Source organism: Priapulus caudatus, unplaced genomic scaffold (assembly GCF_000485595.1).
Source record: "Priapulus caudatus unplaced genomic scaffold, Priapulus_caudatus-5.0.1 Scaffold319, whole genome shotgun sequence".
Lineage (NCBI taxonomy): Eukaryota > Metazoa > Priapulida > Priapulimorpha > Priapulimorphida > Priapulidae > Priapulus > Priapulus caudatus.
The window spans coordinates 180,188-191,939 of NW_014577380.1; the positions used below are offsets into that span (position 1 = coordinate 180,188).

General features: G+C 45.2%; 1 protein-coding gene and 1 long non-coding RNA gene across 2 annotated transcripts in view; both read right to left on the minus strand.

Moving 5' to 3' along the window:
* LOC106808968 (exocyst complex component 5-like) overlaps nucleotides 1-11,752 on the minus strand; it is a 30,911-nt gene that overhangs the window by 6,366 nt on the left and 12,793 nt on the right. The window contains exons 8-10 of the mRNA XM_014811906.1: nucleotides 10,803-10,898; nucleotides 10,344-10,479; nucleotides 9,732-9,840 (exon numbers count right to left, since the gene is read on the minus strand). Coding sequence (XP_014667392.1) covers nucleotides 9,732-9,840; nucleotides 10,344-10,479; nucleotides 10,803-10,898 — 341 coding nt within the window. The remainder of the gene's footprint in view (nucleotides 1-9,731; nucleotides 9,841-10,343; nucleotides 10,480-10,802; nucleotides 10,899-11,752) is intronic.
* Nucleotides 5,496-8,798, minus strand: LOC106808982. The gene is made up of 3 exons (XR_001393828.1): nucleotides 8,757-8,798; nucleotides 8,109-8,269; nucleotides 5,496-5,530 (listed from the first exon to the last, which is right to left on the minus strand). It is a non-coding gene; the product is annotated as an uncharacterized LOC106808982 (long non-coding RNA).

The following is an 11,752-nucleotide window of genomic DNA, read 5'->3' on the forward strand; positions in this document are numbered from 1 at the left end:
GCCGCCTAATAATCCGTACAAATGTCTTTAAGGTATACTGCTTATTTACATCATTCACTCCTGATTTTATCAATGAAACGGCCCAAGTCCATGTGACATGTACCTATATGACCATATAGATATAGAATACAGATCCATGCGCTACGACCAAGGCTTCTCTCGGCACTGGAAAAGAAGCCACGCATGACGCATCATTCTGGCACGCAACCCCCTCCCCCGCCTACTCCCAGCTCTTTCTACCGCAGTCAGACACAGCATAACACACGCACTTCGTTTAGCAGCAGTACAGCCGCGGAGGGAAAACACGGGTACACGGTCTCAGAGCAAACCGTCGGCGCGCAGCGCGGCCGGGGGCGCGCGGCAGCCCGGGCGGGGCGGGCCGCCCCGCGGTGCCTCGGCCTGCCTCGCTCGATGGCAGCTGTCAATCAAAATGACGTCGCCGCGAGTGGCGCCTTGATTCGTCAATGTTGGCTCGTCTTTGAGTGACACAGAGAGAGAGACTGACAGTCATGCGACTGGAGCTCCGCTGCCTGCTGCTGCCTCTACCTACTTGCTGACTGCTGGCTAGCCTTGGCTACTCACTGCTAGAGCTGCGTGATCTGGCCTAACTAATATCTGCTGCTCTGCGGAAGAGAGAGGCATAAAGGTGAGAGAAGACTGAGCTTGGCTGTGGCGCTGCAGATAGGACTGGATGCTGCGATGGCTGTGTGGGGATTGGAGACGTCCCAGAGTAGTAAATGGGAGAAAGACGATACCTGCGACTGCACTGCGAATAGACCTACTGCTGGCGTGCCTGCTGGCATGAGTTGACCTCACTCTGCACTACTGACAGTAACGAACCTATGACGATAGATAGAGACATGACTGCTCACTCGGAGCTGCTGCTGCTGGCTTAGGACTGAGCACTGGAGAGAGAGAGAGAGAGTGGCGCACGCACGTCACTCGCACTCGCATGAGAACGTAGGATGAGTGGAGGCGGTTGACAGGGGCGAGTGTTCTGCTACCTGAGCTCCTTGAGAACGCACTAGAGTTTAGTGAGCTCTGGCTCCGAGAGTAAATGAGGTAGATTGGAGGTGGTGGGTTACGGTCGGGTCTACTTGCAAATAGCGAATAGACCCATCGGTTTATGCGAGTTACAGCGCTGCTAACCTTCTTGCTGACTCGTTAAAATAGTCTCGTGCGTATACTTGCGAAGACGAGGGAGACCTACACACGGCGATTGTGAATGCCGGTTATTCTTCGCCTATTGTCACTTTATTGTCCGACGGTCCTAGGAAAAAAGCTCATTAGAGATTATGTGTCTCTTTATTCATTTATCGTTGCAATTAACGATCTTTAAATCTTCACCTTATACATAGGATTATTTTTGCTCTTTCTGTTGTTTACCTTACTACAAGCAACACGATCACGCGTTACCCTGCGCTCACATTAAAAAGCCTAGTTACGCATTTGACTCTTGTATGTTTTACAAACAATAGATAATAACGATGTCTGGTACAATTACAGATAATTTATCTTTAAGACACGATCTAAATATCTCTACTATGCTCAATAATATATAATACATACTCCAACCTCTGCGTCTGTACCCTACTCTCTCTTCATGACCTCTCTCTTCATAAATTCGTCTGCGTCTCATCCACTTGCTACTCTACCCAATCTCATTTTTCATCATGATTTGCTCGCGTCCTCCATGTACTCCGTTCGCTTATCGTGTCTAACACCATCTCAACACTCCTGCATTTATATGTCCCAATCGACTTAGAACGTCAACATTACACACAAACCAACAACAACACACTCGTTCAACGCACGAGTGTGACAAACCACAAACACTCAGTACTACGCGATCAGCAACCATCCAGTCTATCACCCAAACATCCTCAACATGATTTTCGCGCATCCTACTCTGTCTAATCCTGACCCACTACTCGATCAATCGCTCACGCATAAGAGCGGGCACATATATATGGCTTTCTTGAATCATTTGGCGAGTAAGAGTTGGAGAGCGGTGGGGGTGGGGGGCGGGGTGTTGCAGGAAAAATATCCGACATCTCTGCAGGATCAGTTGCGTCACTTCCTTTCGTCTCATACGGACAAATTCACGATGATTTTTATTGCTTCGCCTTCCTCCTTGTAATGCAAGCGCAGACCACACACACGTATGCGACAACCCCGTAATGCACGCTCCTCTTTCTTTTTCTGATTAATTGTGTTGGTATCTTTTCTCTCTTGGCTTTCTTCTTTTCATCCATTATTTTACTGTTCTGGAAATCTCCCGCTCAACAAACTTTTTTTATCTTTCGAAACTGCTGCGCCCAGCCCTACTTCTGCGAGGAGAAACAACTTCAATCCTTGAGTCTCGATTACTCTTCTATCTTCTCTTTTGATCTATCACTTTTTCTCTTCGTACGCATCTTCTGTCTCCAGCCCATTGTGTGGTCTCTTTGCTTCTCGTTCGCAACTTCTCTTCTGGGTACTCTGTACAGTCGCAATTGTGTAGCTTTTTAGCTCATATTTACATATTACAATAGCTGGCGCCCACGTTTCTTTGCCTCTTCTTCAGTTTCGGCGGCGTTGGTCTTGTGCGTTTTGAAACAACCTCAGGCTGCTGTCTTCTGGTCGTACTGTATTACGTGCTACTTTTTCTGACACTTTACGGCGCTTCTGTTGTGTTGATTCTATTCTAAATCATGATCAAACTTTTGCCGGCTCACTTTCCAATATTTTCTCCAGTATATCTTTTCACGCTTTCTCATTCTATTTTCCATTCTCCTGCATCCTAATATAGCCTTATCTCTTCCCACTCTATTATAAGTATCACTGCCGATCTAAATTTGTTAGCTATAATATATATATATATATATATATATATATACCTATATATTGTATATATACCATATATTCATATATAACTATGATAAATAATAATATATTAATAAGGTATTATCATAACTAAATATCAATACATATATTCTCATATCACTCAAGTGATCTTTTGTCCGTCTGCCGTTGAAGTTCCTTGCTTTAGCGTTTCTGTTCTCTTGTTGTAGGCCGGCCTCGCAGGCAGGCATCTCGCCTCGTGTCTTGCAACTTCGCAGCGGATTACAAAGACGGCAAAGATCGCAAATTCAGTTCAAAGTGATCCGCAAACTCGCCACTGTTTGATCTGTCCGTCCGTATCTTCTTTTCGTTCATCTCATTCTCTCACTACTCACCACCTCTCTCTCTCTGTCTTGATCTCTGATAACCCATTATAATATATCGCGTGCTTACATGATAACTCTAACATCACCTCAGTGTTACATTGTGATCATCTTGATCCATGTTCTGTCTCTCTCAGGTTTTTGCCCTCAACCTACTCCTACTGCAATATCTTCTCTCTACATCTTGCTATCTCTCAACTCTCCCACCCTCTCTCTCTGCTCTGTTCTGCTCTCTTCTATATCACCCTTTTTCTGGTCTTGTATACTGTCTGTCTAGTCTGTCCATAGTTCCTGCTCTGTCTCTCTTCTCGTCCTCTCTCTCTCTTACTCATTGGTAATATGTCTGTTCTCATTTACTCTCTTCTCTCCCTGCTCTTGTCTCTCTGTCTTTTCTCTCTCTTCTCACTCTGATCTTGTACTATTTTTTTTTACTTCCCTCTCTCCTATTCTCGCCGTCTCATCTCTCGCCCCATGTTCTCCATTCTATATCCATCTGAGTCATGGGGTGCTAGAATGCTGCATAGCATATCTACACTCGCGCTCACAATGCTCGCTCCTATCTTAGGCGTGATGGCATCATGCCTACAACTGTACATCCTCAGAGTGTTACTGCCTATGTGTTATCAATCATTTCAGCCCGTCTAGTGTACACTGAGCTGGATTGTAATTGTGATCATGATAACTACCAAGGGATGTCAATGTTGATCATTAGTAACAGCCAGCGTGATTGCTCTAATGTTACATCGAAGTTGAGCTAACTCGAGCAAGACCCCCAAGCATGCTGATGCTGACAATATGATACATGTACAGCAACCGTCGACTCTGGTATGCGTGGTTCCGGCACCATACGCCCAAGTAAGCTTTCTCATTTCCAGCCCCCGTATCTACGTAGCTGCATTAGCGGCAGGACCAGCCCATCATCAGCCATCGTACTGTAGTAAAGTGTTATGCTGGAACTATCATGGCGAGCATGGCAAATGTAATGTTCATCACTGTGTGACACTGACGGAATAATCTCTTAGGGCTCCTCTCTACCACGGTGCGTTCAGATTTGACCCCATGGAAATAGCCTATTAATTTGAGATGTTGGATTCATATGGTGGATATCTTTAGAATTTCAGCGCTTGACGTTTGTGGAATGTAATAGGAAAATGATTTATCTGACTTGTTTAACAACGAAGCTAGTGATAATTTAATTTAAAAAGATAGTATAATACCCGCCTGTAACAGCCAGTGGATGCCAATAGTAATCGTTATTATATTAGCACCTTGGGAGGTAATGGTTTTTGTGATGCATAAGTAACAACTGGTCTTAGGCGTAAAATTTGTTACAGAGGATTCTTGTTAATAAATGCAGACTTTCGTTTCAAATTGGATAAGCCGGTTATTTTATAGCTGCTCAATATATCAAGCAATTTGTTTATTTTCCGCTGCCAGCTCAATGTTGTTGGAGTAGAACTCTCACTAAGGCGGGGTTTTTCTTCATTATGGGTCTATTTAGGCTTCCTTATTTGTGTTCGGTTTGGATTATAACTAAATTTGTAACTTAAAATATTTAATCCATATTTTGAAAACGAAGTTTATTAGTTAATACTTGTCCAACAGAGCTAAACTCTTGTGACGGGGGGCCCGGTTTTTCTTTGTAATAAAGATATACTTATGCCATATATTGTCCGTATCTAAACTACCAATTCTAGACCCATCCCATCAGAATAGGTTATTGTGTCGTCAAATCAGAATTTATTTTTCCAGCGGGTGCTGCCCCTGGACCCCCCTAGCAGGGCTTCGCCGCCTTCGTTCTGCCGCCCCTACCGTCTGTTGCCGGAAAAACAGTCACCTGCCTATCATTGTCAAGATTACCTTGCTTTCAAAAGTTTAACAAGAAGCCTGAATGTTTATTGTAACACTGAGGGCATGTAATGTTATCATGTAACACTGTGAGCGGATGTATGTATCATGCTTGTAACACTTGAGGGGATGTAATGTTATGTCATGTAACAGCGATGCATTATAATTGTTATCAATGTAACAGTGAGAGTTGTAATGTTATCATGTAAGCACCGAGGCGATGTAATGTTATCATGTAACACTGGAGCGGACTGTAAATAGTTATCATGTAACACTGAGGTGATGCTAATCGTTATCATGCTAACAGCATTATTATAATGCTTATCATGTAACAGTGAGAGTTGTAATGTAACCACGCTAAAGTGCGATGCTTGCCGCGCATCACTTGAACTGATTTGCGAATCTTTGCCCGTCTTGTTAATCCGCGCGCGGAAGTTGCCTAGAACGAGGCGAGGATGTCCTCGTCGGATGGCCGCCTACAAACAAGAGAACATGGAAAACGTAAACAATGGACGTTCACCGTGCAGACGCGGACATAAGAAACTCAACATATTGGCTGGGCGTCTGGAGCCTGTTTATGAGGTAATTTTGAGTGCTTATTCTGTCTCAGTCACTGACCTCTAGATTGTTATTCAGAAAGAAGTGGGGGAAGTACTGTGTGAATTTGATTAGATTGATAACATACTTTATTTTTAGGTACATTCACAAACAATGAACTCAGAAGATTGGTCTGTCAGTAGCTATGTAATCAGCCTGCATCGGGGTATATAGAAGTTAAGTAATGAAAATAACTGCCCTTCTGCAGTTAAATGACACAGATCATTGCCTATATATTATATATATATATATTATTAAATATAAATTATATATATTATTAGTAACATAAGTTTTTATGATCGCCCCAGTGGGCTAGTGAGTGTAGTGAAAGTAGAACTAATTGTTGACTTATAAGTGAGGGCTATGAATGCAGTGATATCCCACATCTCTCTCTCCAGGAGAGTGAGATTGGCAGTTATTACTATTAGGGTGCAGGAATGGGATATTTTCTTTGAAAATATCTGGGGAAATTGGGGAAATGCCGTGTGCAAAAGAAAGTACCAAGTCAAGTCCTAATGAATAACTCTCTGAAAGTGTGGCACCAACTGTGAACAGTCCTATCCTGATGACTCTTTTTTGTGCACGCCACATGACTAGAAAAAAGTACAAGCGAAAGGTAAGTCATTGATACCCATGTATTGCCATTTTTCGACACTGTGGTCCTTCCACAAAGGCCTAGAATAGAATGTCTCGCGCGACCATTGCCTCAATCTGATACAAATACTCTGAATGACTGGTGTTACTGTCACTGAGTGTCTAAGTAAGAGGCAGATACGTGTAGTTATATGACACTTCTGTGTGACAAGGCTACAAGTGTGGACCAAGCCTCGAGGTCCGTACGACCAAACAGCAGCCTGAGGTTTTGTCAAACTCACCACGACCAGGCGCCCCGAAAACTGGCACGTGCGCATCAATTGTGGTATGAGTTTAAATTACTAAAAGCTACCATTGCACTGTACGAACACAGTCAGCCACCATATGCTGGCAAGATGCTTCATCTGCTGTATATGCCAGTTTAAATTTAAACTCTCAGAAATGAGCGGGAGATAAGTAAAGTGGAGCGGTGAGATTTATCTCAGAACAGGCGGTAATAATTTGATGGTGGAGAGAAACGAAGAGCAAGAGGGAGAAAGAGACCAGGCCACAATTTAGAATCTTCTAGAAAGGAGCAAATGGAGACGAGAGGAGTTTTGCATTTACGCGCCCGGTTCTGGCGCTCAGTCGTGTGTGCAGAGCAACGAACACCAGGTCATGCCCCGATCAAAAACCGCCCTGCCCAAGAATAATGACAGTCCAATGACCACTTCTACAAGTCCCGCATGGCGCGAGTTTTTGTGTGGTGTGGTGTGCATTTTAAGAAAGACAGTGTATTTTGTGACTGAGAGAAGGACAAATGCACTTTTGTGTGAGTGACAGACGCAGACGACGAGAAGAGGACGAGAGAGGAGGAACGACAACAGAGAATCTGAGACATTTGTGGCGAGAGAGTTAGGAGGAGACAAGAGAGAATGGGGAAGACAGACAGATAAGAGAGTGGGAGAGAGGGGAGAGCGAGAGGCAGAGGATAAACCCTCGAGAACGTGTCGGTGGACTGGAGGATGTGAGAGAGTGTAGTGAGGAAGAGTAGAAAGAATCTGGTAGCCCTGCTGTTGTCTCCTTAATCATCTCTTACTGCGGCTGGTGGATTCACAGAAGAACTCGATATGGAGATAACGCGTGCAAGAGAGTAATCAAAAGAGGCGCGCGGAGAGCAGACAGACACAGAAGGAGCTAATCCAATGGAGATAGCCCTACATTCACCCCTAATTGATATAATTTTAATATTACACAATCACACCATTATTCTTAGGTGTATTTAACAGAGTTACGCCGGCGAGCAGCAGCTTAGCAGAAGTAGCAGTAGCAGCAGCAGCAGCAGCAGCACTACACCACGCAGCAGTAGTAGCGCAGTATCCATAGCAGATGGTGCAGTGCAAGTAGACAGAAGCACCACCCCCAAGCGTAGCAGCAGTAGGGGACGAGCTAGCGAGCACGCGCAGCAGCCAGCAGTAGCGAGTAAGCAGTAGGCAGTAGTCAGTTCATTTGTATAGTAGTAGCAGTTCAGCAACAGCGGCAGCAGCAGCAGTAGTTGCGCAGCTAGTAGCTAGCCACCTACCACCAACAACCAGCACGCAGCAGCAGCAGCAGCAGCAGCCGCAGTTAGTAGCAGCGCCAGCAGTCAGTAGTAGCAGCAGCAGCAGCAGCAGCGAGTAGTTCAGTAGCAGCAGCAGCAGCAGCGATACGTGTAGCAGCAGCAGCAGCAGCCAGCAGTCGTAGCACGCACAGCAGTAGGTATTAGCCAGCAGCGCAGCACGCAGCCAGTCTCAGTAGTTTACTGCAGCAGCAGCCAGCGCAGAGTAGCGAAGAGCCCCACCAGCAGCAGCAGCAGTAGTAGAAACAGCAGCAGTAGTTACTCACCAGTTGTTCACCGGAGCAGACTTGCTTGATGTTTGCCGGCTGCACGAGTAAAAGGTTGCATAGAGCATGCAGCGTCTCAAACAGTGTGTTCACCAAGGTCACCTTCAGCTGTTTCGCACACTTGCGATACTCGTTGATGTCGCATATCGCCACCATCGCGCCTGCAACGTACGCAGAGTGGGTTAGATTTCGAGAACCGAGAGGCGAGAAGTGGAGGAACGGAGTGAAAGACGTCCTGAAGGAGAGAGAGGGGAGGGAGAGGGAGGGGGAGGGGTAGAGAAAGAGATTAGAGAGGAAGAGAACAGGACAAGCACGAAGAGAAAGAGAGACAGGGAGAGAAAGGAGAAAATAAAGACAGACAGAGAAGAAGAGAAAGACAGACAGAGAAGAGAGGAGAGAGAGAGAGCGGGAAGAGGACGAGAGAGATGAGTTAGGAGAGAGAGAGAGGAGGCAGAGAGTGGAGGAAGAGAGCGAGAGGAGAGAGAGAGATGAGAGAAGAGAGAGAGAGCTTAGTCGGAGAGAGAGAGACGAGGATGAGAGAGGAGAAGAGAGAGTAGAGAGAGAGAGTCCCCCTCTCCATTCCCTGCCCCTCCCCCTGCATGCCCCGACCCTCTCTCCCCTCCCCGCATGTGTGCGTGTCACACCCACCGACTGGTCGTCTGTATCTGGTATTGCTGCAGGCGTTTCGTAAGACGCACCTGTCGTGTAAGTTTCCAGCTCCCAGCTCTGTTAGCGCAGCTCCAGTTCTTTGCCGTCTGAGGCTGTCTCGTGCCGTTCGATGAGAACGGTCGCACAGAAGCGAACCACCTTGCTGCACGCCTGCGAAACAAACCATCATCCAGGCCATCAATTAAACAAATCTTTGTTTGCCTTGCACCCGACCCAGGTGAAGTTTGGGTAGGTTAAGTTAGGTTACATTTTTTTGAGGGGGGTCTTTTTACAAATTCCATATTGGGGTCGGACATCATCAGGTGTGCTTGTGTGGAGGATACCTTTTATGTTTGTTTGTGTTTGCTTTGGTAATATAATGTATTGCCTAGCAGATTTATATACATGCACAGTGATCTAATTTGAAAAAAAAGAATGGGAAGACAATAAAAAATTTTGAGTCGGCCCCTTTTTGGCATGGTCGGTCAGAGGTGAGGGCAAACAATACAATATTTTTATCTCATGGCCTGCAGTATTTGGAGCTTCACGGGAGAGAGTCAGGGCCATGTCTGATGACAATACAGAGGAAGGTGTTACTGGGCAGCCATGCAAGTGTGGGTACTCAATGCATTCTGAGAGTCTTGTTACGGATTGTTATCATGTGAGCCACATGTCATGCGGGATCGCTGCAAGAGATAGAGGAAGCCACATGTCATGCGGGATCGCTGTGAGAGGAAGCCACGTGCCACAATCGCTGCATGAGCTGCGACATTAACGAGTCATCACTAACGATGACGACGGACACATGGCGACAGTAGAACTAATCCACTAATCCACTAAGTACAAATCCAGACTCACAGACGAAGACCAGTAAACGGGCGAACATACAAACGCGCCGTCTTCGACGCTCCTGCGTTTACGTTTTGCGCCGTGTCGCCGTGACGACAAAGACACCCCTCACAGACGCGCGCTCACCTTGTAGTGCGAGCTCAATGGCGTAGTCTAGATGCTCCTGACACAGGTACTGGTCGAGGACCATGACTATCTGATGAGCGCTGCCCGCCAGCTCCGACGCATTACACAGCTGCAACAATACATATCGTATGTTGATATATATATATATATATATATATATATATATTCTGTACAGTCTATTTACTCACTGTGCATAGCTGCAACAACATAATATATGTGTGGATGGGTGGGTTTGTGGGTGTGCATGCATACATGCGTGTGTGTGCGTGCGTGCATGCGTGTGCATTACCTGCACTTACTTATTAACAAAATATTAGTCGACCTATGTTCATGACTACGCTAACATCAATCGTCTCATTCGCTGAGGCACTCGCTCTAGCAGTTCTCCCAGCAGTGCAAACTCCACGTGACACATCACACCCAAAAAACAACGCGACAGGTATTAGTACATGTATTCGTATTTGTATTACATGCAGTAAAGATTTAATAATAAATGATAATAATAATAATAATAATAATAATAATAATAATAATAATAATAATAATAATAATAATAATAATAAGTTCCGCGCCTGCTCCCCGCATCTCTCTCCACCAGGTGTCGCTGCTCACCGTCTGGCAGCGGCGGAGCGCCATCTTGCATTCCTGCAGGATGTTGATGGAGACTTCCTCTGACAGGAACGTCTCTCCGCCGTACGTCTCCACACCGCCGATGTGTCGCTGGAGGTCGCGCCGAAGGTCGTAGATCCTGCAACATGGCCGCCGCCGCCCCGGGGCGGTGTTAGATTCAGATTCTTTATTTAGCACATAACTTAGTTTCAATACAGCAGGTGTATAATAGGTATAACTTGAGAGTATAAATAAAAAAGAATAGACAACTTACTAAGAAATGAGTGCTGTGAGGGTCAAAGTATTAAGGGTTAACATTTAAGCTTAATGTCTAAGTTATTAGAACTTCTAGAAGAGTTACAGAAAGAACTAGTTGAGAACTAGTATTAGTTCTAGAACTTAGACTAAACTTCACGGCTGATGTGGACGGAAAACGCGGACCTGACAGGGGGCAGCACTTACCCTCCAGACTGTATCGTTTTCTTCTGGTGGTTCTTGGAATCGTAGTAACGCTGGAGGATAGTGGCACACTTCTCCCTCAGAAATCGCAGCTCCACGCTAAAAGAATATAGCCACCACAGCATGGTATATATTTCCCTATCATAGGGGGAATATGTACCAGAGGGGGGGGGGGGCGTTTTTCATAGGGGCTATGGAAAACATCCCCCCCCCACACACACATAGAGATGAAGACATGACAGTCACAAACCCGATATAATTTAGTTAGTGTAGTTTGCTCTAACAGCAAAAGCAGCCTTGCACGATTTAGAATTCCATAGCAGTTGTTTACTAAGCACTCCACAATACTGATTTGTAAGCATTCACATGATTGGTAGAGTCCCAGTTGAGTGTATTGATTGCTAGGTAAGTTTCTCTTGAAAGTATCGCGATACGTATCATTTCGAGAAAAGATGTATCGTGGTACATATCGTATCGTGAAGGCTGTATCATGATACGGATTGTTTCGTAAAGGCTGTATCATAATACGTATCATATTGTGAAGGCTGTATCGCGATACGTATCATATCGTGAAAGCTGTATCATAATACGTATCGTATCGTGAAGGCTGTAACATGATACGTACGTATCGTATCATGAAGGCTGTATCACGATACATATCATATAGTGAAAGGCTGCATCATGATACGGATTGTATCGTGAAGGCTGTATCGTGGTGCGTATCATATCGTGAATGCTGTATCACGATACATATCATATAGTGAAAGGCTGCATCATGATACGGATTGTATCGTGAAGGCTGTATCGTGGTGCGTATCATATCGTGAATGCTGTATCACGATACATATCATATCGTGAAGGCTGTATCATGATACGTATCGTATCATGAAAGGCTGCATCAAGATACGGATCGTATTGTGAAGGCTGTATCGTGGTGCGTATCATATCGTGAA